Here is a 26492-nt window from a genome sequence, read left to right on the forward strand (position 1 = left end):
AGCTTGCAGGTGCAGCAGGTGGTCAGGAAGACGAATGGGATGCTGGCCTTCATAGCGAGGGGGATTGAATATAAAAGTAGGGAGGTCTTGCTGCAGCTGTATAGGGCATTGGCGAGGCCGCAGCTGGAGTACTGTGTGCAGTTTTGGGCGCCACACCTGCGCAAAGATATTTTGGCCTTGGAGGGAGTGCAGAGGAGGTTTACTAGGCTGATGCCGGAGTTGAGGGGGTTGAGCTATGAGGAGAGGCTGAATAAACTAGGCTTGTACTCGTTAGAGTTTAGAAGAATGAGGGGAGATCTCATTGAGACGTATAAGATGATGAATGGGATGGTTAGGATAGAGGTGGAGAGACTCTTCCCGCTCAAAAAAGACAGTAGGACTAGGGGGCACAGCCTCAAGATAAAAGAGGGGCGGTTTAGAACGGAGTTGAGGAGGAACTTCTTCACTCAAAGGGTGGTGAATCTCTGGAATTCTCTGCCTGTTGAAGTGGTGGAGGCTGCCTCGCTAAATATTTTTAAGACGCGGGTTGATGGGTTTTTGATAAGAGAGGGGATTAAGGGTTATGGGGAGAGGGTGGGAAAGTGGAACTGAGCAGCGACAGATCAGCCATGATCTTATTGAATGGCGGGGCAGGCTCGAAGGGCTAGACGGCCTACTTCTGCTCCTATTTCTTATGTTCTTATGAGGGGCAGGGATGGCAGCTCAATGTTCCAGGGTTCCAGACGTGATAGAGGCAGAGGGATAAAGGGTGGGGGGGAGGGGTGGCATCGCTAGTCAGGGAAGATGTTGCAGCAATGCTCAGGCAGGACAGATTAGAGAGCTTGTCTACCGAGGCCAAGTAGGTGGAGCTGAGAAACAGGAAAGGTATGACCACATTAACGCAGTTGTATTATAGACCACCCAATAGTCAGTGAGAATTGGAAGAACAAATCTGCAGAGAGATAGCAGCCAGCTGCAGGGAACATAAAGTTGTGATTGTAGGGAATTTTAATTTTCCAAATATAGATTGGGACTCCCATACTGTTAAAGGTGTAGACGGGTTGGAGTTTGTAAAATGTGTTCAGGAAAATTTTCTGAATCAATATATAGAGATATCAGCTAGAGAGGATGCAATATTAGATTTCCTATTAGGAAATGAGTTAGACAAGTGCCGGAAGTGTGCGTAGGGGAACACTTTGGTTCCAGTAATCATAACGCCATTAGTTTCAACTTGATCATGGATAAAGATAGATCTGGTCCTCGGGTTGAGGTTCTAAACTGGAAAAAGGCCAAATTTTAAGAAATGAGAAAGGATCTAAAAAGTGTGGACTGGGACAGGCTGTTCTCTGGCAAGGATGTGATTGGTACGTGGGAGGCCCTCAAAGGAGAAATTTTGAGAGTACAGAGTTTGTATGTTCCTGTCAGGATTAAAGGCAAAGTGAATAAGAATAAGGAACCTTGGTTCTTGAGGGATGTTGGAACTCTGATAAAGAAGAGAGATGTATGACATGTACAGGCAACATGGAATAAATAAGATGCTTGAGGAATATAAAAAGTGCAAGAAACTACTTTGCACTTTGGAAGGACAAACCAACATGGAACATGCAAGGTAAATGGTAGGACATTGAAGAGTGCAGTAGAACAGAGGATCTGGGAATACAGATACATAATTCCCTAAAAGTGGCATCACAGGTAGATAGGATCGTAAAGAGGGCTTTTGGTACATTGGCCTTTATAAATCAAAGTATTGAGTATAAGAGTTGGAATGTTATGGTGAGGTTGTATAAGACATTGGTGAGGTTGAATTTAGAGCAGTTTTGGTCACTTAATTACAGGAAGGATATTAATAAGGTTGAAAGAGTGCACAGAAGATTTACAAGGATGCTGCCGGGACTTGGGAAACTGAGTTACTGAGAAAGGTTGAATAGGTCCGAACTTTATTCCCTGGAGCATAGAAGAATGAGGGGGGGATTTGACAGAGGTGTATAAATTATGATGGGTATAGATAGAGTGAATGCAAGCAGGCCTTTTCCACTGAGGCTAGGGGAGAAAAAAACTAGAAGACATGGGTTAAGGGTGAAAAGGGGAAAGTTTAAAGGGAACATTAGGAGGAGGCTTCTTCACACAGAGAGTGGTGGGAGTGTGGAATGAGCTGCCAGATGAAGTGGTGAAAGTGGGCTCACTTTTAACATTTAAAAAAAACTGGGACAGGTAAATGGATGAGAGGGGTGTGGAGGGATATGATCCAGCTGCAGGTCAGTGGGACTAGGCAGAAAAATGGTTCGGCACAGCCAAGAAGGGCCAAAAGGCCTATTTCTGTGCTGTAGTGTTCTATGGTTCTATGTCCACATATGGACCAAAGCTGTGATGAAGTTTGGAACTGTGTAGGCCTAACAGAACCCAAACTGAGCTCTGCTGAGCAGGTTATTGCTGAGCAAATGCCCATTCTAAGCACTGTCATGTTAAATACCTGTGAGGCCCCAATTATAACCGGGGCCAGGAAAGCATCTCCTGAGTAGCGAGGAGTTTGACCCTATCATAGTTTCCCCAAAACAGAAGGTCTAGGCTGGTGAGACCTGGCAGAATACTAATTCAGCAAAGACAATGTGAAATGCAGTTGTAATAGGGTGAAACACTTTGGTCCTACCTGGCTTGGATCACATTCATTCAAGATATCTAGTTCTTGAGATGTCCCCAACTTCTGAAAGGAGAGGAGAGTAAAAAAAAATCATTAGGAGTAGCTTACAGAGTGCAACAACCACTTGATTTTTCGATTTGCAAACTGTTACAAACTATTAATTTGATTTCAGAAATAAATCAGGGTCATAACTAGGTTGCAATTAACAGGACAGCAGAATTCATTTATCAGGCCCAATTGCAAAAGAACTTTCACAGATAGAGAAGCAAATAAAAATACATCTGCACCTGGCGAGCAACTGGCTCTAATGTTCAACGCTCCCTTCTCCACTTCAACTGATGAGACATCATATAACTATAGCGCTTAATTCACATCATCAACTTTGTTTACATTGTTAGGCATCCCAGCAACCAGACATAGCTTCATAACTGGGAGAGGAAACTCCTTCCCTTCTCCCCTGTGTACTCTATGACCAGTATGTTTTGTCTGTATAGCTTGCATGAAACACTACTTTTCACTGCATATCAATACATGTGATAATAATAAATCAATTCAGCTCAGAGAAAAGCAAATGTAACCCAGATAACAAGTGAGAAAATGCTGGAAGATCTCAGCAGGTCTGGCAGCATCTGTAAGGACAGAAAAGAGTTGATGTTTCAAGACCAGTCAACTCTTCAAAGCTTTGACAGAAGGTCATCTAGACTCGAAATATCAGCTCTTTTCTCTCCTTACAGATGCTGCCAGACCTGCTGAGATTTTCTAGCATTTTCTCTTTTGGTTTCAGATTCCAGCATCCACAGTAATTTGCTTGTAACCCAGATAATCCCAGAACTGAATGGATGGGGAGGCATAATCCATTGAAAAACCCAATAGTTCTATGGGGAATACGTTAGCAGCATGTGTGGTGTCTTCTCCATCATCCTGGTTCATGGAACAAAGAACAACACAGCACAGGAAACAGGCCCTTCGGCCCACTGAGCCCGCGCTGCCATCTTAACAATGTGTTTTTCCTCCTCCACCCTTGACCTGTGTCTATGCTTATGCTAACCATTGGAAGGAGTGTGTCCTGAACTCACTTGTCTAGTTTAATTATTGGAAAAGCTAAATACATTGCATGTTTCTGCTGCTGGATGGCACGAACCATGAATGGGTCCCAAGATGAATGATATGAACAATCACAGTAGTAAAAGGTTATTTTCTGTCTAGTACTAATCTGACAGATGAGCCGGCTTTACTTTCTCAAAGTTGAAGCACTGTTGCACGTGGCCAATTAAACTGGAGACTCTAGAAAGTTTCTGTGTACAATTTGAATACAGCCTCCTCCAATTCGAGCAATTTTTTAAGAAGTTAACAGAACACTTACATCTGAGTCAGCCTCAAACAGATCCCTCAGTCTGGATACTGAAGACTTAAAAAAAACAGAATATACATCAATCAGCAGCTTTAGTAACTTGGAGACAAAATCAGCAAGGTTTGCTCTCTCAAATACCCCAGGTAATGATCTCCCATCTCTTTAAATAAGGGGCTCCAATTGATTCCTAAGCCCTTAGCTCTCCCTCCCTGGGGATTACTAGTCTCCATTTTAAGTACGATTTGATGTTTCTTACATCTAAATGTAACGTTTTTCAGTACGTAATTACACTAGTGAATCTCCTTTGATTGCACAGGGAGCTGGAGGAAACGTACATGTTTCAGCCTGTGAAGGACAAATACAGCGAAGTCCTTTTACAGCGTTGCCTCCGGAGCAAATGACAACGATGTGGAGATGCCGACGTTGGACTGGGGTAAGCACAGTAAGAAGTCTCACAATACCAGGTTAAAGTCCAACAGGTTTATCTGGTAGCACAAACCACAAGCTTTTGGAGCACTGTCTCTTCATCAGGTGAGTGGGAGTTGCATTCACAAACAGGACACACATAGACACAAACTTAATTTACAAGATAATGGTTAATCCAATTCTTACCGTGCAAATGACAATAACAGAACTTTGCACACTGAATTCAATGTAATATTCAGTGTTACTAGCTCAAGTATCTTGAGATATTAATAGAGATTTAATCTATTTACAACATTCAAGGGTAAGGTGAAAAGGCAGGGGAATGGCATTAAGTAATGTTCTTGTTTGAAGAGCCAGTGCAGACATGATGAGCCAAATGGCCTCCTTTTTTAAATTCATGGGACATGGGCATTGCTGGCTGGTCAGCACTTATTGCCCATCCCTAGTCACCTGAGGGCAGTTCACATGTAGGCCAGACCAGATAACGACAGCAGATTTCCTCCCCTAAAGGACATTGGTGAACCAGATGGGTTTTTCTGACAATCGACAATGGTTTCATGGTCATCAGTAGATTCTTAATTCCAGAGTTTTTTTAATTGAGTTCAGGTTTCGAACCTGGGTCTCCAGAACATTAGCTAAGTTTCTGGATTAGTGGTCTAGTGATAATACCACTAGGCCGTCGCCTTCCCTTAAACCAATGAAACCTGGAAAACCAGCAGGTCCTGACAAAGTTCCAGCCAAGCTTATCCGACTCTTTACCTATGTGTTTAGTGTTCTATTATACAACATCTTCATTACTTCATTCACTGAGGGAGATGCTCTATATCAACAGGAGCAAACAATGGCTCCAGTGCCCAAAGCAACAAGTAACTCTGGCAAACTACGTCCCATTGCTTTGGCAGACCATTTTCCCAAGATTGTGGAGCAGTTCATGACTAAGTGGCTCCTATGGTAGCCAGGCTGGAAGATTGGCAGTGGTTACTGTTATGAACTTGTTTTGTAAAAAACAATGATAAGCTGGGAACAACCAAAACATTAATACAACAGGTTTTACAAAGGCTTTCAGCAGGGGTGATCGTAAAGTGATGATTAAACACACGAGATTGCTGAAGAAAGGAGACATGTAAAAGTTTTTTTGCCTTGCATTCACTTAGCGTGAAGACCAGAATAAGGTGGAAAAAACTGCATGTGAAGAGAATACTGATTGGTTGATAAGTGGATTCTGATTGGCACAGGCATTGCAATGATGAATGCAGCAGTTGATAGTGACAGCACTGATGGTGTACTGCAGCACTGAAGGAATGCTGCAGTACAGGCCAAACAGTGCTGGAACACGTCTTGAATATAAAATCTTCTGACTCAGTCGAAAGCTTCATCATTGCACTAAACTGATGCTTCAAAATTGAGGAGCTAGATGGAAGGAAAGGAACTTTGGGTTATCTTCCATCCTCCTTCTCTCCCTCCCAGCTTATGCGTCTGCCTTTCCTTCCTATTGCAGTATATCAAAGATAACAACATTGTTTGTATTCTGAGAGTGACCAATCAAAGGCCTCTGCACGTCAGTCTGAAAAATGTGTATTTCCAAAATGTTAACACCAACTTTTAAAAAATCCAACTGTATAAGGGGCTAGAGAGATAAATTGCACAACACCGGATGAAATAAATCATACGTACAATTTGCAGTGAACTGCTTCTGTCCAACATACAACTGGATAAAGGTGATGTGTACCTTGATATGCTCTGGCAAATCAAGACTTTTCTCTGTGTTGAGAGGTGATTTCTGTTCCACCTCAACATCCAACTTGTTTTGTACTTGTGGACAGATAATTTGCTCATGTTCCAAACTCCCAGGCATTGTGGTGAGATCTTGCTTCTCGGTGCCAATAAGGGAGTTGGAACAGACGTCCTGTGTCAATTTGATTTTCTTTGTTGCACTTTGCTCACCATCTAAAGGAGATGCATCTTTCCTGAACATCTTCCGTTTTTTAGGGTTCTCTGTTAACACTGACTGGTCTTCCATATCTTCACGGAAGTCATTACTGTCACTCTTCTCTTGTTGACTAAAGTACCACCCAAACCTTTTCCCAGAATCTGAGTGCTCTTCAGAACCCCCACCTAACTTCTGGCAGAGGCTCTTCAATCGCTGCTCAGATTGCTCTGTACGTAAACGAGGCACCAAATGACACAGTCCCCCTTCCACATCCTGCTCCAGGACATCCATTAATTCCTGTGTCCAGAGATCAGCATCTGGGTTTTGCCTCAGCTGTATGATGAGGTGACGCAGACAGTCTTTAGGCACAACAGAATTCCCCAGGTGAAGAAATGATAAAAGATTTCTTCTGACCATCACTGGTAAAAGATAAAACAGTGGTTTTCTAAAAGAGAGCAAACAATAAAATCATTAGAACTTGGCTGTGAGTCATAGCATTATTACCACAATTTCTCTCAAACTCTAACATTTTTAGACATAACCCCAGTATACCTTGTTGCCTTTTGCAGAAACATTGGAAATGCCAGAGGATATCACTTACCCTATTTATAATTTATAGCCCAGCCAGTATTCCATATTTTAATTACATATCACTGACATAGGATAAGCAGAAGTGATGGGAGGGCACTTTCGTTTCTGGGACTTGAGTTCAAATGAAAATTGCACTGATCACTGAGAGCCTGGCCTATTGGCTACCTGTACAAAATGACTACTGATAATCTCGATCTAGTTTCAAATGAATAATGAAGTGACTTAAGAATTAAAACAAGGCTGGAAGAGCAGCCATTCAGTGCAATACCACACAGACAAGGTCAAAGACACCTTTAATCAGTTCCACATTGTAAGTAAATGCACTGCTATTGTGGGATTAAACCTTACAGACAAAGAACTTCCAGGTTCCGGTCCCGATCCCAACTGAGTTAGCTGATCTCATGATGGAGAGGTGTTGTGGGGGATCCACATGAAGGATTGGGAATCTGTCAGGGTACTCTACCTAACCCACAGTGATCAGTGCTGGCCATACATTCATATCAGTCATATCTAAAAGTGGGGTTGGCTCAGCTGGTATGCTTGATCGCCCTCGCCGTTCAAATTCAAACAAGAAGAATCAATTTGGGAAATTCAGAAGATGGCCACCGACAATAAAATTGTATTCCAGTGTGAGTCAGCACGATAAAGGCAGAATTCTGAAACTCATTTAGCCATTGCGTTTCTAGTTAGCCACCATTAGCCATGTAGGCTTTGGGATTCATGGCCAAAGAGTTGGCTTCAATCTTCCAATTCGCTTCTCCTTTTCTTTTACTTACTCTTTTGTGACATGTGAACATCAATGGCAAGACCAGCATTTGTTACTCATCACTAATTTTCCCAAAAGGTTGCTGGTGGGCTATGTTCTAGAACTTTTTTCTTTATTCATTTATGGGACATGGGAGTCGCTGGCTGGCTGGCTGGCCGGCCAGCATTTATTGCCCATCCCTAGTTGCCCTTGAGAAGGTGGTGGGTGAGCTGCCTTCTTGAATCGCTGCAGTCCATGTTCTGTGAGTTGGCCCACAATGCCGTGAGGGAGGGAATTCCAGGATTTTGACCCAGCGACTGCAAAGGAACAGCGATATATTTCCAAGTCAGGATGGTGAGTGGCTTGGACGAGAACTTGCAGGTGGTGGTGTTCCCATTTATCTGCTGCTCTTGTCCTTCTAGATGGAGCTGGTCATGGGTTTGGAAGGTGCTATCTAAGGATCTTTGGTGAATTGCTACAGTGCATCTTGTAGATATTACACACTGCTGCTACTGAGCGTCGGTAGTGGAGGGATTGAATTTTTGTAGATGTGGTACCAATCAAGCAGGCTGCTTTATCCTGGATGGTGTAAAGTTTCTTGAGTGTTGTTGGAGCTGCACCCATCCAGGCAAGTGGGAAGTATTCCATCACACTCCTGACTTACGCACTGCAGTTAGTCGATAGGTTCTGGGGAGTCAGGAGGTGAGTTACTCACCTCAGTATTCCTAGCCTCTGACCTGCTCTTGTAGCCACAGTGTTTATGTGGTGAGTCCAGTTCAGTTTCTGGTCAATGGTAACCCCAAGAATGTTGACAGTGGGGGATTCAGTGATGGTTACACCATTGCATGTTAAAGAGCGGTGGTTGGAGAGTCTCTTATTGGTGATAGTCATTGCCTGGCATTTGTGTGGCACAAATATTACTTGCCACTTGTCGGCCCAAGCCTGGATATTGTTCAGTTCTTGTTGCATATGAACATGGACTGCTTAAGTATCTGAGGAGTCTCGAATGGTCAATGTGCTGTAGGTACACCCACAGTACAGTTCAGGATTTTGACCCAGTGACAGTGAAGGAATATATTTCCAAAGACAGGATTGTGTGTGGCTTGCAGGTGGTAGTGTTCCCATGTACCTGCTGATCTTGTCCTTCCAGATGGCAGAAGTTACAGGTTTGGAAACGCTGTTGACGGAAGCTTAGCAAGTTGCTGCAGGGCTTCTTGTGGATGTACAAACTGCCACCACTGTGCATCAGTATTGGAGGCAGTGAGTGTTTAAAGTAGTGGATGGGGTGTGGCTGCTTTGTCCTGGATGGTGTCAAGCTTCTTGGGTGTTGCTGGAGCTGCATTCATCATGGCAAGCGGAGAGTATTCCAGCACACACCTGACTTTTGACTTGTAGATGTTGGATGGACTTTGAGGGATCAGGAGCTGAATTAGTTGCTGCTGGATTCCCAGCCTCTGATTTTGCTACGTATAGTGTTTTTACTATTCATAGATACAGCAATTTACATTTCTATAGCATTGTCACATCATAAGACGGAGGCGATAGCCTAGTAGGATTATCACTAGACTATTAATCCAGTAACTCAGCTAATGTTCTGGGGACCTGGGTTTGAATTCCGCCACAGCAGATGCTGGAATTTGAATTCAATTAAAAATATCTGGAATGAAGAATCTACTGGTGATCATCAAACCAGTGTTGATTGTCAGAAAAACCCATCTGGTTCACTAATGTCCTTTAGGAAAGGAAATCTTCCTTACCTGGTCTGGCCTACATGAGACTCCAGACCCACAACAATGTGGTTGACTCTCCACTACCCTCCAAGGGTGACTATGGATGGGCAATAAATGCTGGCCAGCCAGCAACACCCATGTCCCATGAATGAATAAAAAATAAATAAATCTGAGTCCATGAGGCAAAAACACAATAGACATCAAATAGGCTCAGGCAACTACAAAGACGATGGTCCCTAACAAATATAGAAAATCACAAAGAATCACTGAGAGACAGAAAGGCATTAACAATTCAAGGAGAGAATTAATATTACAATATATATTTTATGGATCTCCTCAAAGTTGAGTCAACAGCAGATGTCCAAGAACAAGTCAGTACCCATCTTGTCCTCTTGGCAAACATGTGGGTAAATGACACGGAGGGAAAAACTGAAGACAAAAAGAAAGACTTGAAATCAAAAGTTCAGGGAAAAAAACTTGCATGCATGGCACCTTTCAGGGAAAATACAAATTTGAATTGTAGTCATCATCCTAGGCAAAGCTGGCATTTTGTGCACAGCAAGATCCCAAAACAGCAATTTTTTTGTTTAATGGTTCAGGTTGAGGGATGAATATTATTCAAGATCCCTGCTCTTTAAAAGCACCAGCAAATCTTTTACATCCACATTAAAGGAGAGCTAAGGCCTCGGTTTAAAGACTGACCTTAAAGATGATATATTAAAGAATGTACTTCTGCATTTATATTTCCATATAAAGGAAACCCAGCAGACACGGGGAGAATGTGCAAACTCCCTGGCATATGAGGCAGCAGTGCTAACCACTGTGCCACCCCCATAGCACTTTTGAAGTGTAGTCACTCTTATAATGTAGGAAACATGGCAGCCATTACATTTACAGCAAACTCCCTCAAGTATTACTGTGATCATTACCAGACAATGTTTTCTGATTGAGGGATAAACATGGGGCTGGACATCAGGGATAACTCTCCGTTCTTTTTCAAAGTAATACTTTAGCATTTTTTACATCCATCTGAGACATCACACAGAGCCTTGTTTTAATGTACTTTCCAAAAGACAGTACCACTGTACTCCCTCTGTACTGCACTGGATTGTCAGCCTAGGTTATTGTACTCCAGTTCTGGAATGGTTCTTCAGCCCACAACTTTCTAACATATCGGCAAGAATGTTATCAACTGGCTGACAAGCCTGCGCTAGGTCAAATCTTTCATGTGAAGCTTAAACACTATCCATGTGCATGGAACTATAATTTCAAAGTTTGGAAAAAATGTAGGGGAGTAAATTTTACTAAACGTGCCTCACATTTGGTAGAAATGGTCACAATTAAAGTTCTTACAGACTAAGCGTTTGTGCCTTCCCTTCCAATGACGGCTCAGGCTGACACAGTGTCTCGGTAAAGGTTCTCCAATGGAGAGGTTGCTTTGATTGGAGACGATGCAGAATGTGAAAGGCAGCAGTAGCTCCCGATACACCCATGGTCAGTGTGTGAAGCAGGATTTGGAATGGTTTCTCAAACTGCTCCAGCAGCTCCTTATAGCCCTTCATGCTCCTAAAAAGGTCAGAGATAAGAAACAAGGTACTGATTTAAAATTATGTTGTACATGACAGCATTTTAAAATATCTTCCTCACAAACTACTGTTCTCCCATCTCCTCCACGATAATCCTCAACACTGGTGCCCCACATGGCCGTGTCCTCAGCCCCCTACTATACTCCTTACTATACTTCCTACACACCAATAACTGTGAGGCCATATTCCCCTTCAACACAATTTTCAAGTTTCCTGACGACACCACTATAGTGGGTTGGATCTCAACAATGATGAGATAGAGTGCAGGAATGAGATAGAGAATCTGGTGAACTGGTTCAACGATAATAATCTCTCCCTCAATGTCAACAAAGGAAATTGTCATCAACTTCAGGAAGCATAGTGGAGGACATGCCCCTGTCTACATCAAAGGGGATGAAGTAGAAAGGGTCGAGAACTTCAAGTTTTTAATTGTGCAGATCACCAACCACCTGCCCTGGTTCCCCCACGCTGACACTATAGTTAAGAAAGCCCACCAATGTCTCTACTTTCTCAGAAGACTATAGAAATTTGGCATGTAGCTACGACTCTCACCATAGAAAGCATTCTTTTTGGTTGAATCACAATTTGATACGGCTCCTGCTCTGCCCAAGACTACAGGAACTACAAAAGGTTGTGAGTGTAGCCCCAACCATCACATAAACAAGCCTCACATCCACTGACACTGTCTACACTTCCCACTGCCTTGGCAAAGCAGTCGGCATAATTAAGGACCCCACGTACCCCAGACATTCTCCCTTCCACCTTCTTCCGTCAGGAGAAAGATGCAAAAGTCTGAGGTCACGTACCAATCAGCTCAAGAACAGCTTTCTCCTTGTTGCCATTAGACTTTTGAATGGACTTACCTTGATTAAGTTGATCTTTTTCTACACCCTAGCTATGACTTTAACACTACATTCTGCACTCTCATTTCTTTCTCTATTAACGGTATGCTTTGTCTGAATAGTGTGGAAGAAACAATACTTCTCACTCTGAAGAAGACAGGGGGTAGCACTCAAAGGGTGCGTTTCTGAATGGAGGGTTGTGACAAGTGGTATTCCTCAGGGATCAGTGCTGGGACTTTTGCTGTTTGTAATATATATAAATGATTTGGGGGAAAATGTAACTGGTTTGATTAGTAAGTTTGCGGGCGACACAAAGGTTGGTGGATTTGCTGACAGCAATGAGGACCATCAGAAGATACAGCAGGATATAGATCAGTTGGAGACTTGAGTGGAGAGATGGCAGATGGAGTTTAATCCGGACAAATGTGAGCTAATGCATTTTGGAAGGTCTAATAGATAGGAAATATACAGTAAATGGCAGAACTCTTAACAATATTGATAGGCAAAGGGATCTGGGTGTTCAGGTACACAGGTCACTGAAAGTGGCAACGCAGGTGGAGAATGGAGTCAAGAAGGCATACGGCATGCCTGCCTTCATCGGTCGGGGTACTGAATTTAAAAATTGTCAAGTCATGTTGCAGCTTTATAGAACCTTAGTTTGGCCGCACTTGGAAATATAGTGTTCAATTCTGGTCGTCACACTACCAGAAAGATGTGGAGGCTTTGGAGAGGGGACAGAAAAGATTTACCAGGATGTTGCCGGGTATGGAGGACATTAGCTATGAGGAGAGGTTGGAAAAACTTGATTTGTTCTCACTGGAGTGACAGAGGTTGAGCAGAGATCTGATAAAGTCTACAAGATTATGAGAGGCATGGACAGAGTGGATGGTCAGCTTTTTTCCCCAGGGTGGAAGAGTCAATTACTAGACGGCGTAAGGTGCAAGGTTTAAAGGAGATGTGCGAGGCAGATCTTTTACACAGAGAGTAGTGGGTGCCTTGGACTTGTTGCCGGGGAGGTGGTGGAAGCAGATGCAATAGTGACTTTTAAGGGGCATCTGGACAAGTACATGAATAGGATGGGAATAGAGGGATATGGTCCCCATAAGGGCATGGCTGGTGCAGGCTTGAAGGGTCGAAGGGCCTGTTCCTGTGCTGTAATTTTTTTCTTTATTAATGTGACAATAAAAAAAATCAAATCAAAAGAATGCTTTCTCTTTTCATTTCTCAGCTGTTATTTTTCGTGATAGCCTTTCCCTCTATCAACACCTTATCTCACATTGCCTTATGCTATAACAAAGATCATATTTGCAATTAAAATAATTGGATTCTCAAATCTGAGCTTTACATTGTATTTTAGCATTTAATATTCATTTTAATATTAGATCCATTAAAACATCAATAAGGCAAGAGAGAGTAGTTGGAAACTGAAATGGGTAATACTGCTTTTTCCACTTTTTTTTTTACAAAAGGACTTTTATAGAATCCTTACAGTGCAAAAGAGGCCATTCAGTCCATCTAGTCTGCACCAACTCTCTGACAGAACATCTTACCCAGGCCCTCTCCCTGTAACCCCACACATTTACCATGGCTGATCCCCTAACCTACACAACTCTGGACACTGAGGGAGAATTTACCATGGCTAATCCTCCTAATCAGCACGTCTTTCAGGCTGTGGGAGGAAACTGGAGCACTTGGAGGAAACACAGGCAGACACGGGGAGAATGTGCAAACTCCACACAGTGACCCAAGCCAGGAATCGAACCTGGTTCCCTGGAGCTGTGAAGCGGCCGTGTTAACCACTGTACCACCCATTTTATTCCTAAAATACCTAAAAGAACATTCTAAAATGGTTGCCACACAAAGTGCGATAATATTTAAATTCTCTACAGGCGTTGCACAATGAATTTCAGTACAATGGTGATACTGTTTGTCTATGTATGTGTAATATTCATTGTGAATATTGAGCCAGTCATAAAGCCTGAGGGGTTCTATACAATTTCCAGCTCTTTCTCAATTAATTTGCAACAGACAACAGGTAAATACCACTCCCTCTCCGGTATTTACCCGCTCCCTCTCTCTCCGGTATTTACCCGCTCTCTCTCTCTCTCCGGTATTTACCCGCTCTCTCTCTCTCCGGTATTTACCCGCTCTCTCTCTCTCTCTCCGGTATTTACCCGCTCTCTCTCTCCCTCTCCGGTATTTACCCGCTCTCTCTCTCTCTCCGGTATTTACCCGCTCTCTCTCTCCCTCTCCGGTATTTACCCGCTCTCTCTCTCCCTCTCCGGTATTTACCCGCTCTCTCTCTCTCTCTCTCCGGTATTTACCCGCTCTCTCTCTCCCTCTCCGGTATTTACCCGCTCTCTCTCTCTCCGGTATTTACCCGCTCTCTCTCTCTCTCTCCGGTATTTACCCGCTCTCTCTCTCTCCGGTATTTACCCGCTCTCTCTCTCTCTCTCCGGTATTTACCCGCTCTCTCTCTCCCTCTCCGGTATTTACCCGCTCTCTCTCTCTCTCCGGTATTTACCCGCTCTCTCTCTCCCTCTCCGGTATTTACCCGCGCTCTCTCTCCCTCTCCGGTATTTACCCGCTCTCTCTCTCTCTCCGGTATTTACCCGCTCTCTCTCTCTCTCCGGTATTTACCCGCTCTCTCTCTCTCCCCGGTATTTACCCGCTCTCTTTCTCTCCGGTATTTACCCGCTCTCTCTCTCTCCGGTATTTACCCGCTCTCTCTCTCCCCGGTATTTACCCGCTCTCTCTCTCTCTCCGGTATTTACCCGCTCTCTCTCTCTCCGGTATTTACCCGCTCTCTCTCTCTCCGGTATTTACCCGCTCTCTCTCTCTCCGGTATTTACCCTCTCTCTCTCTCTCCGGTATTTACCCGCTCTCTCTCTCTCTCTCCGGTATTTACCCGCTCTCTCTCTCCCTCTCCGGTATTTACCCGCTCTCTCTCTCTCTCCGGTATTTACCCGCTCTCTCTCTCCCTCTCCGGTATTTACCCGCGCTCTCTCTCCCTCTCCGGTATTTACCCGCTCTCTCTCTCTCTCCGGTATTTACCTGCTCTCTCTCTCTCTCCGGTATTTACCCGCTCTCTCTCTCTCCCCGGTATTTACCCGCTCTCTTTCTCTCCGGTATTTACCCGCTCTCTCTCTCTCCGGTATTTACCCGCTCTCTCTCTCCCCGGTATTTACCCGCTCTCTCTCTCTCTCCGGTATTTACCCGCTCTCTCTCTCTCTCCGGTATTTACCCGCTCTCTCTCTCTCCGGTATTTACCCGCTCTCTCTCTCTCCGGTATTTACCCGCTCTCTCTCTCTCCGGTATTTACCCTCTCTCTCTCTCTCCGGTATTTACCCGCTCTCTCTCTCTCTCTCCGGTATTTACCCGCTCTCTCTCTCTCTCTCCGGTATTTACCCGCTCTCTCTCTCTCTCTCCGGTATTTACCCGCTCTCTCTCTCTCTCTCTCCGGTATTTACCCGCTCTCTCTCTCTCTCTCCGGTATTTACCCGCTCTCTCTCTTTCTCCGGTATTTACCCGCTCTCTCTCTCTCCGGTATTTACCCTCTCTCTCTCCGGTATTTACCCGCTCTCTCTCTCTCTCCCCGGTATTTACCCGCTCTCTCTCTCTCCGGTATTTACCCGCTCTCTCTCTCTCCGGTATTTACCCGCTCTCTCTCTCTCCGGTATTTACCCGCTCTCTCTCTCTCTCTCCGGTATTTACCCGCTCTCTCTCTCTCCGGTATTTACCCTCTCTCTCTCTCTCCGGTATTTACCCGCTCTCTCTCTCTCCGGTATTTACCCGCTCTCTCTCTCCGGTATTTACCCGCTCTCTCTCTCTCTCTCTCCGGTATTTACCCGCTCTCTCTCTCTCTCTGGTATTTACCCGCTCTCTCTCTCTCTCTCTCCGGTATTTACCCGCTCTCTCTCTCTCCGGTATTTACCCGCTCTCTCTCTCTCCGGTATTTACCCTCTCTCTCTCTCTCCGGTATTTACCCGCTCTCTCTCTCCGGTATTTACCCGCTCTCTCTCTCTCTCTCCGGTATTTACCCGCTCTCTCTCTCTGGTATTTACCCGCTCTCTCTCTCTCTCTCCGGTATTTACCCGCTCTCTCTCTCCGGTATTTACCCGCTCTCTCTCTCTCTCTCCGGTATTTACCCGCTCTCTCTCTCTCTCTCCGGTATTTACCCGCTCTCTCTCTCTCTCTCCGGTATTTACCCGCTCTCTCTCTCTCTCTCTCCGGTATTTACCCTCTCTCTCTCTCTCTGGTATTTACCCGCTCTCTCTCTCCGGTATTTACCCGCTCTCTCTCTCTCTGGTATTTACCCGCTCTCTCTCTCTCTCCGGTATTTACCCGCTCTCTCTCTCTCTCTCCGGTATTTACCCTCTCTCTCTCTCTCTCCGGTATTTACCCGCTCTCTCTCTCTCTCTCCGGTATTTACCCTCTCTCTCTCTCTCCGGTATTTACCCGCTCTCTCTCTCTCTCTCCGGTATTTACCCGCTCTCTCTCTCTCTCTCTCTCCGGTATTTACCCTCTCTCTCCGGTATTTACCCGCTCTCTCTCTCTCTCTCTCCGGTATTTACCCTCTCTCTCTCTCTCTCTCTCCGGTATTTACCCGCTCTCTCTCTCTCTCTCCGGTATTTACCCGCTCTCTCTCTCTCTCTCTCTCCGGTATTTACCCTCTCTCTCCGGTATTTACCCGCTCTCTCTCTCTCTCTCTCTCCGGTATTTACCCTCTCTCTCTCTCTCCGGTATTTACCCGCTCTCTCTCTCTCTCTCTCCGGTATTTACCCGCTCTCTCTCTCTCTCCGGTATTTACCCGCTCTCTCTCTCTCTCTCCGGTATTTACCCTCTCTCTCTCTCTCTCCGGTATTTACCCGCTCTCTCTCTCTCTCTCCGGTATTTACCCTCTCTCTCTCTCTCTCCGGTATTTACCCGCTCTCTCTCTCTCCGGTATTTACCCGCTCTCTCTCTCTCTCTCTCCGGTATTTACCCTCTCTCTCTCTCTCTCTCTCCGGTATTTACCCTCTCTCTCTCTCTCTCCGGTATTTACCCGCTCTCTCTCTCTCTCCGGTATTTACCCTCTCTCTCTCTCTCTCTCTCCGGTATTTACCCTCTCTCTCTCTCCGGTATTTACCCTCTCTCTCTCTCTCTCCGGTATTTACCCGCTCTCTCTCTCTCTCTCCGGTATTTACCCGCTCTCTCTCTCTCTCTCTCCGGTATTTACCCGCTCTCTCTCTCTCTCTCTCCGGTATTTACCCGCTCTCTCTCTCTCTCCGGTATTTACCCGCTCTCTCTCTCTCTCTCTCCGGTATTTACCCGCTCTCTCTCTCTCTCTCCGGTATTTACCCGCTCTCTCTCTCTCTCTCCGGTATTTACCCGCTCTCTCTCTCTCTCTCCGGTATTTACCCGCTCTCTCTCTCTCTCTCTGGTATTTACCCGCTCTCTCTCTCTCTCTGGTATTTACCCGCTCTCTCTCTCTCTCCGGTATTTACCCGCTCTCTCTCTCTCTCCGGTATTTACCCGCTCTCTCTCTCTCTCCGGTATTTACCCGCTCTCTCTCTCTCTCTCTCCGGTATTTACCCGCTCTCTCTCTCTCTCTCCGGTATTTACCCGCTCTCTCTCTCTCTCTCCGGTATTTACCTGCTCTCTCTCTCTCTCTCTCCGGTATTTACCCGCTCTCTCTCTCTCTCTCCGGTATTTACCCGCTCTCTCTCTCTCCGGTATTTACCCGCTCTCTCTCTCTCCGGTATTTACCCGCTCTCTCTCTCTCTCTGGTATTTACCCGCTCTCTCTCTCTCTCTCTCCGGTATTTACCCGCTCTCTCTCTCTCTCTCTCTCCGGTATTTTTATTTTTACCGGTTGTTTTGCCGAGGCCGGTCGGAAGTTTTCCTCCGTCATTTCCGTTCAGTTTTGGCGGGCTCCGCGCGCAGCTTCCGGTGCCTTTGGCGGGAATCCCGGACCCGCTTCCGCCCGGGTGGCGGAGATCCCGCCGGCGCTGTCCGGGTGGCGGGGATCCCGCCGGCGCTGTCCGGGTGGCGGGAATGGTGCTGAAAGCACAGAGAGATGGGCAGAGTGGCTGCACTGTAAACACAGACTGACTGATAATCTCAACCTGCCGGTCCCTGGAGACCAGCTCTAGGGTTTGTGCTGAACTCAGTCAAAACTGATCCCAGTGAAAACATATCTGCCAATTGGGTCTAAATCCTTCCCCTGACCCGAATCTTAAAATCCAGTGAGGCCTAAACTTTTGCATAAAACAAACCTGGAACGTACACGAATTTCCCATTTGATATTAATCTTCCCCCCCTATCCTCTGTGTGAACTTCCCTGTGTGAGCAATAGGTAAAGATGTTGTTAACACATATATTTGTAGAGCATAGAGAAATAGCTTGAAGTTAAATAGATTGGATATAGTTAGGCATATTGATAACCCACTTTATGGAAACAACTGTGAGTTTAGTCACAAACATAGGACATAGGGTTCGATGCTGCTAACACAGCAATAATTAGGGATAATAAAAAGACTGCCTGTAATGTAGAGATAACATCAGAGATGTGATGTGCAGTGAAGCATACACCACATCCTGCAGGAATGTAAGAGGCCCACGTTATAAAAAGCAAATGGTCTGCAAGATGTGTTGTTTCTACAACTAAGCATAAAAGGGGAAAAGGTCACTGAGATGGTTGGGACAGCAGTGATTAAGTTGGCAAAGGATTGATTACCGCCAATCTGAACTGGACATGTAACAGTATTGGATAAGATGGATGAGTTTGCTAATGCACTCTTGTGATAACAGGAGACATTGTTAGATGGGATAGGAACTTAGGGCACCTCGAGCCAATAGGAGAATGTCAACACATAGATGGGACAGGGACCACCAATTAGGAGAGAACATCACATTGCAAAGCCATCACAATGCTTGTAAAAAAGGTATAAAATGTGCTGTAAATCTATGTGAGGTGTGCCTATTTCGCTAGACACCCGGTCTTGCAAGAACGTCAAATAAAATCTTGCTCCTTCAGAACTTGACTTGACTAAATTGTTTAACTGTGAGCTGTGTTTCTCACAATTGGGGGCTCGTCCGGGATCCTAACATCCCTGGTAGGGAGGTTGCCGGTGGCAACTGGGAAGACGCGTCCCGTTCCAAATTGAACGGTCCCAGGTGCTCATCGGTGGGCTTCTCTGCCACTGACTGTTAAGAATCCTAGGAAAGTTGTTCTGAACGAGTAAGTGGGATACGATAGGCACCGTCGTGTGGTCGGGCAACGCTGTGCACGGACCAAGGTAAGAAAAGTGACTTTTAAGTATTGCCTTGGCGACCGGGTCGTGGTCGGTAAACCATGGAAAAATGGGGGTAGTTGGAAGAAGTCCCCCGGGAAAGGTGTCAGGATTGGGGCCCCAGGTAACATCCCTCCAGAAAGTCCGTTGGGAAGGATGTTGGAAGGTTGGAGCACTAGTAGCTGTACTAGGGATAAAAACAAGACGACAATGAGAGGATATTGTTGTCTTGTTTGGGTGAAAGAAGCAATCCGGAGTCCGTCTGTCTTCTGGCCAAAGTACGGTTCGGAGGAGGATTGGGTTTGTCATATTCTTAATGAATATGTGAGATAGAAGCAGCCGGTGTCCCAGAAAGGAATTGACTATGCAAGTTGCTGGATAATGTTAATTTCGGGGCTGCGGGGGAGGTTATGTGATGAGGGAGCAGAAAGAGTAGAGAGAAGTATGTCAGTGGAACTGGGAACCCTGACATAGGCTTTTACTGAGGTGCGGGGTGAATGCTAATAGCAGTTATGTATTTGGAATTGTGCATGACTATATGACTGTTTGAGAGAGAAGGGGATTTGTCACGGCATGGGGCACCCAAATCAAACAGGTCAAATTTATTAGAGGCCAGTGAGCTCCCACCAGTAAAGGGTTAAAAAAAAGAGACAAGCAGGCTGACTCTGTATGGTACAGAGAGAGAGAGAGAGAGAGAGGGTGTAACTGTGTAATTGAGACCCTCAGGTGATGTAATAGATATAGCCAATCAAAGTGAATTGCTTTAAGTTTACTAAATTATGTAGGGATCGGACAGAGATTTGAATTCTGCCAAGTGGGAAAGGTGGCATTACATTGCATCTTAAAGTTGTGAGGAGAGTTAACCATTTAGGCAAACAGTAGATTTGATTTTGTACTTGCCTGTGTTGGTTACAAAGGCAGAGCTGTAGAAATAATTAAACATGTAGATTGCACATTAGAATGCTTTCAGTATTTCTTCGTGCATCTGTGTTCCAAGTGATGTTTTGTTTTATTGTACCAGAATTGTACGAATGTGCAAGGGTCTTGATTTAGTGAGGATATTTAAAGGTGATAAAAATAAATCTTATTTTGGATTTTCTGAATCAGGCTTTTGTTAAATAAACTGCTGTACTTTGACTCACAATTGGATTCAGAGGTATCTTTACCTACAAGAATTGGTGCTGAAACCTGGGATCTGTTTACGGGTCCGGTTGAATGGCCACAACCGGAGCTCCGGAATAGATTACCGAATTTAAGGGAGTGAATCAAAGTACAGTAGGTGCTCATCTGTGATGAAAGAGTGTGAGTGTGTGAGAGGTCTGAGCTGAGCACGTGCAGATAAGGAGGTGTCTGTCTTTACACCCAGCCTTAGACCAGTTGTTAAGAGGGGTAGCCCCCTATGCGAAGCTCAGAAGTTTGAAGTGAGTGTAAAGGCTAGAAAAGGATGCCTGGGATGTGATGTTCAGATGAGAGTAAGAAAGAATCTGTCTGAGAGATCGCCGGAGTAGAAGGGAAAGCCGGCTTAATAGTGTGAGCTTAAGGGTGTAAGCCCACGAGTGTAAGCGGTGGTACGGAGGGGACTGATCACCCCTGATAGGTATCACCGGACTGTGATAAGAGCGACCTAGGGGTGGGATCCATTTCACCCACTAGATCAACAATGGAAATGATTGGGAAAAAAAAAGGACGGAATGGTTTTTTGGGTGGGGTTTCAAGGGTTGGAGTAATGAAGTGTCTTTATTAAAGTCACCTGGTATGGTGACACAACGATTAGCACTGCTGCCTCATTGCCAGGAACCTAGGTTCAACTCCTGACTTGGATCACTGTCTGTGTGGAGTTTGTACATTCTCCCCATGTTTGTGTGGGTCTCTTTTGTATTCTCTGGTTTCCTTCCCACAGTCCAAAGATGTGTGGGTTAGGGTGATTGGCCATGCTAAATTGACCCTTAGTGTCAGGGGGTTAATAGGGTAAATAAGTAGGGTTATGGGGATTGGGCTGGGGTGGGATGGGATTGTGGAGTTGGTGCAGACTTGATGGGCTGAATGACCTTCTTCTGCACTGGAAGGATTTGATGATTGATGATGATAACTAAGATAATTGGAATTCTCTTAGTTTGAATTAATTAAACAGGTTTAAACTGGATTAATTGAACACATCTCAGTCTTGGGTAAAAAAATTGGGCTGACGACAAGGAGAGAATTGAAACGTCAGAATCACAGATTAGAGAGTTAGAAAAGTGAAACCAAACAAAGAAAATAGCAGTATTGTTAATACATCAGTTAGCTGGACTAATTGAACAAGTAGTCACTTCCACTAAGAAGTGGAGTGGGGATAAAAAAAAAATTCAGAAAATAGAAGGGTGGAGTGAGAAGAAACATAGCAAATAGAAGCAGTAGCAGGCCATTCGGCCCTTCAAGCCTGCTCCATCATTCATTTTGTTCATGGCCAATCATCAAAATTCAATATCCTGATCCCCCCTTCCCTCCATATCTCTTTAGCCGCAAGAGCTATATCTAATTTCTTCTTGAAATCACATGACATTTTGGCCTAACTACTTTCTGTGGTAGTGAATTCACCACTCTTTGGGTGAGGAAGTTTCTCCTCATCTCAGCCCTAAAAGATTTACCCCTTATCCTCAAATTATGATCCCTAGTTCTGGATTCCCCCACCACTCGGATCATTCTTTCTGAATCTATCCTGTCTATTCCTGTTACTCAGGTCTAATGGCCTAATCTCTCAGATAGAATTAGACCATTACACCATTAATTATTACCATTAGTAAAGAGTAAATCAGACAGCAACTTCAGTGATTGCACACACACACAGTTAAACACAGAAATCAGGAGGTTTCTCCTCAAGAGTTGCTTCAGAAGGTGTACCTCACTAACATATCAACCAGAGACTTGGTAATCACATACCCAGAAGGGTGAGAACTTGTGGAACTTACGTAACAAATGTCCACCAAACATGTTAGAAAGTGTTAGGCCTTCTCCATTATTGGAATTGTTAAGAGAAGCACAGAAGGTATTTGTGAAGAGAGATAATGAGACAGAGAAACTGAAGGCAAAGATAATGGTAGCGACCGTAGATGAGATTGTGAGAAAGAGGGTAAATCCCCTAACTGAGGAAAGGACACGAGGGTATCAGTATGTTGAACGGAAGGTGCGCGGAAGTAGAAAAGGTGGGGCACTAAAAGGTGGGGTAACACAAAAAAACCCAAAAGGGGTGTTATCACTGTGGAATGGTTGGACATTTTAGAAGACAGTGCCCTGAATTACAAAGAGAAGAGAGGGTAGTGCCTCTCATGAGTATGGATGAAGATTAGGGAGGTCAGGGGTTCCTACCCCCGGGAATCCACCGGGAACCCTTGATAAATCTGCAGGTGGGTCCCCAACAAGGAGATGCGGTGTTTCTGGTGGATACGGGGGCCACTAGATCCTCTCTGAATTATATACCGAGAGGAATAAAGTTAATCGATAAAAAATTAATGGTATCAGGAGTGAAAGGGGAAGGTTTTACAGTCCCCATGTTTGAACCGATTATGCTTAAATATCAGACTGAGCGGATAGAGGGTCAACTCTTATACATACCAGCAGTTGGCAGTAATTTATTAGGCAGAGACTTAATAATTAAATTGGGTTTGGCAGTTGGAGTAGAAAAGAACCAATTAACAGTAACCATTGGCAGTATTAACAGACGAACAGGAACAGCAAATAGACCCGATAGTCTGGGCAGGGGAGGAAAACCGAGGGGGATTAGACGTTCCTCCTCTGCAAATAAATTTAAAAAAAAAAGGAGAGACGGTGTGTGTTAAGCAATACCCTATACCTTTGCAAGGAAAACAAGGATTACAGCCAGTAATTGAAGGATTGGTTAGAGATGGACTGTTAGAACCCTGCATGTCCCCTTATAATACCCCTATATTGCCTGTAAAGAAGCCTGATGGAACGTACCGCCTGGTACAAGACCTAAGGGCCCTGAATCAGATAGTGCAGACACGACACCCCGTTGTCCCTAATCCTTATACTTTATTAAGCAAGATTCCTCCTGATCATGGATGGTTCAGTGTAGTAGACCTAAAAGATGCATTTTGGATATGCCCACTGGTGGAAGAAAGTCGAGACTTATTTGCTTTTGAGTGGGAAAATCCTATCACAGGACGGAAACAACAGTTCAGGTGGACAGTGCTCCCACAGGGGTTCACAGGGTCCCCAAATCTTTTCGGTCAAGTCTTAAAGCAGGTGTTAGAAAGATTTAAAAAGCCTGATGAAATCACGTTACTACAATATGTAGATGACCTACTAGTAACAGGAGGAGGAAAGGAAAAGGTAATAGAAACCACAAATAGCTTATTGAATTTTCTGGGACAACAGGGATTCAGGGTGTCAAAGAAAAAGCTGCAGTACGTAGAGAAGGAAGTTAAATACCTTGGACACCTAATCAGTGAGGGAAGGAGAAGAATAGATCCAGAAAGAATACAAGGAATCCTAGATCTAAATATACTACGGACTAAAAAAGAACTTAGGAGGTTCTTGGGATTAGTAGGATACTGTAGATTGTGGATCAAAGGGTACGCACAGAAAACTAAACAACTATATTTGAAACTGTTAGAAGAAGAACCTAATGTTTTAGAGTGGACAGAGGATCTAAGCTGATAATAGAAACGAAACTCCCTTGGACTAAGTGCTTACCAATAGCGCTTTTGCGTATTTGTACACCTCCTCGAAAGGATTTGGGTTTATCCCCCTATGAAATGCTATTTGGACTGCCTTATATGGGGACAGTCGGGGAGTTACCGGTTCCTGAAATGAATGATCAATTTGTAAAGAAATATATACTGGGCCTGTCCTCCTCGATATCTTCCCTTAGGAAACAAGGATTATTGTCGCAGACTCCAGCCCTCGACTTCACGGTACATACAATTCGACCGGGAGATTGGGTCCTGGTAAAGTCATGGAAAGAAACTAAGCTGCAACTGGAATGGGAGGAACCATATCAAGCACTCCTAACAACCGAGACAGCAATCAGGACTGCTGAAAAGGGGTGGACACATCATACTATAATCAAGGGACTGGTAAAACCTCCAGATAATTCCGACACGTGGAAGGTCGAACCAACTGAAGAACCTTTAAAGCTGAAATTTAAAAGACTCTAAATAATCAATTTCTAGTAGCGGCGTGAGCGCGGGAAAGAAACTGTTTTGAATAAGTTCTCTCCTAAAAGGTAACGAGAAAGGGATAGAATGGAAGGGGTAACCTGGATAATGCTTTCCTTCCTCTTGTCTCAGAAAGTACTTACAAGTATGGGATATAATTCAGATAAATTAGAAAAGGAAAGGAAAAATACTATAAGCTCAATTACGATTCTGGATCTCCCTACAACACAGGTGGTAGAAACTGACCTATGTTCTTTGGTAGTGTGTGGAGATCTGGTGAGCCAGCGAAAATATTCGGTAGAATCCTTACAATTTTATGCTGATGGAAAATATCCTTGGGGTGGACACCCTTCCATAATATCCCTTCATCAGAAAAATATGCAGTCCAGATCAGAATGCTTAGATAAGAAATGCAATCCTATATATATAAAACAATAAAAGGGACCAAATGGACCAAAAAAAAATAAACGGTCCAGTTCTAGATCCTAAAAACCTCTCCCGGTACTCCATAGCTGGTGGACCCTTCCTTACGGTTAATTGGACCAGAGACTATCAACTGCACCAGGCAGTATTTAGAATCAGGGTAAAGGAGGGAGGAAAAGACAGCAAATTGAAATGCTGTTTCCGAATCTATGTAGATAAAAATTTGAAAACACCCGACCGAAATGATCAGGTTCCCCAAAATGACCCAAGGGCAGTAAGAATGGTAGAAGTAAACAACCTAAAACAAACCCTTGAAATAGAGACTGGGTATGAGGAGACCAATGCCTGGGTAGAATGGATCAAATACACTATAAAAAGCTTAAATAAAAGCAATTGCTATGCCTGTGCGTCTGGGAGGCCAGTGGCTCAAATAGTACCCTTCCCTCTGGGATGGAAACGCGACAGAAGAGGTGTGGAGTGCATGTTAGCCCTGTATCAAGAAAAGGAAGCATGGGGCAATCCGAACTGCACATCCCTATCCCTGATGTTCCCTCCCGTGGAAGCAAAGAACTTAAAAACTCCCCCTCAGTTTCTCACTGCTGTTGTGAATCACACTTCATGTGTGAACCGACAAGGGGCAGAGTTAACTCATTATATGGGGGAGTTAGAATCATGCTCAGAGATCAGGAGCATTACAGAGAACGGAATGGGAGGGAACTATTCATCATTGAAAATCCCCAGAGCAGATATATGGTGGTATTGTGGAGGAAGGGTACTGAGGCCAACTCTACCCCCCCAGTGGAAAGGTACATGTGCAATTGTCCAATTGGCTATACCATTTACCCTGGCATTTGAAGAATCGAAAAAGATAAGGAAAAATAAGAGATCAGTGATAGGAATTTCTTTTGATGAAAAGATATATCTAGATCCCATAGGAGTGCCTCAGGGAGTCCCAGATGAATTTAAAGCTCGAAATCAGATTACAGCTGGGTTTGAATCCTTGTTTTGGTGGGTGACAATAAATAAGAACGTAGATTGGATAAATTATATATACTATAACCAACAGAGATTCATTAACTAAACCAGGGATGCTGTCAAGGAGTTGGCGGAACAACTAGACGCCACTAGTAGAATGGCGTGGGAAAATAGGATAGCCTTAGATATGACGTTAGCAGAAAAAGGAGGTGTATGTGTAATGTTGGGGGGAAAGTGTTGTACCTTTATCCCAAATAATACGGCCCCTGATGGCTCTATAACCCGAGCCTTACGAGGACTAACAACCTTAGCAGAGGAAATAGCAGAAAACTCTGGGGTAAACAACGTATTCACTGTCTGGTTAGAATCCTGGTTTGGAAAATGGAAAGGAATGGTGGTGTCAGTACTAACTTCCTTAATAATAATGGCAAGGATATTGATAACCGTGGGATGTTGCATAATCCCCTGTGTAAGGGGACTGGTCCAAAGGCTTATTGAAACAACACTAACAAAGAAAATGTCTACGGTAGATCATGGAGAGAGAATGAATTTATTGAAAATTGGAAATGAACTGGATGATGAAGTAAATAAAATAGCAGAACAAATGCTCCAGGAATTTGAAATGTGAGGATGGATGGATGTGTCAACAACAAATTAAAAAGAAAAGGGGGGAATTGTGAGCAATAGGTAAAGATGTTGTTAACACATATATTTGTAGAGCATAGAGAAATAGCTTGAAGTTAAATAGATTGGATATAGTTAGGCATATTGATAACCCACTTTATGGAAACAACTGTGAGTTTAGTCACAAACATAGGACATAGGGTTCGATGCTGCTAACACAGCA

General features: G+C 44.3%; 1 protein-coding gene across 3 annotated transcripts in view; it reads right to left on the reverse strand.

Moving 5' to 3' along the window:
* Nucleotides 1–17696, reverse strand: part of fance (FA complementation group E) — a 34254-nt gene extending 16558 nt beyond the window's left edge. The window contains exons 1-5 of one of the 3 annotated variants that reach the window (XM_080210270.1): nucleotides 17669–17696; nucleotides 10744–10956; nucleotides 6124–6769; nucleotides 3981–4025; nucleotides 2627–2680 (exon numbers count right to left, since the gene is read on the reverse strand). In XM_080210270.1, coding sequence (XP_080066396.1) covers nucleotides 2627–2680; nucleotides 3981–4025; nucleotides 6124–6769; nucleotides 10744–10952 — 954 coding nt within the window. In that variant the 5' untranslated portion in view covers nucleotides 10953–10956; nucleotides 17669–17696. Of the gene's footprint in view, nucleotides 1–2626; nucleotides 2681–3980; nucleotides 4026–6123; nucleotides 6770–10743; nucleotides 10957–14110; nucleotides 14135–17626 lie in introns of those variants that run through there. The other 2 variants (XM_080210271.1, XM_080210272.1) reach the window with 2 other exon arrangements.
* Nucleotides 17697–26492: the final 8796 nt, after the last annotated feature.

The sequence above is a fragment of the Carcharhinus amblyrhynchos genome, chromosome 22, assembly GCF_965287045.1.
Source record: "Carcharhinus amblyrhynchos chromosome 22, sCarAmb.v2.hapA, whole genome shotgun sequence".
NCBI classification, from domain to species: domain Eukaryota; kingdom Metazoa; phylum Chordata; class Chondrichthyes; order Carcharhiniformes; family Carcharhinidae; genus Carcharhinus; species Carcharhinus amblyrhynchos.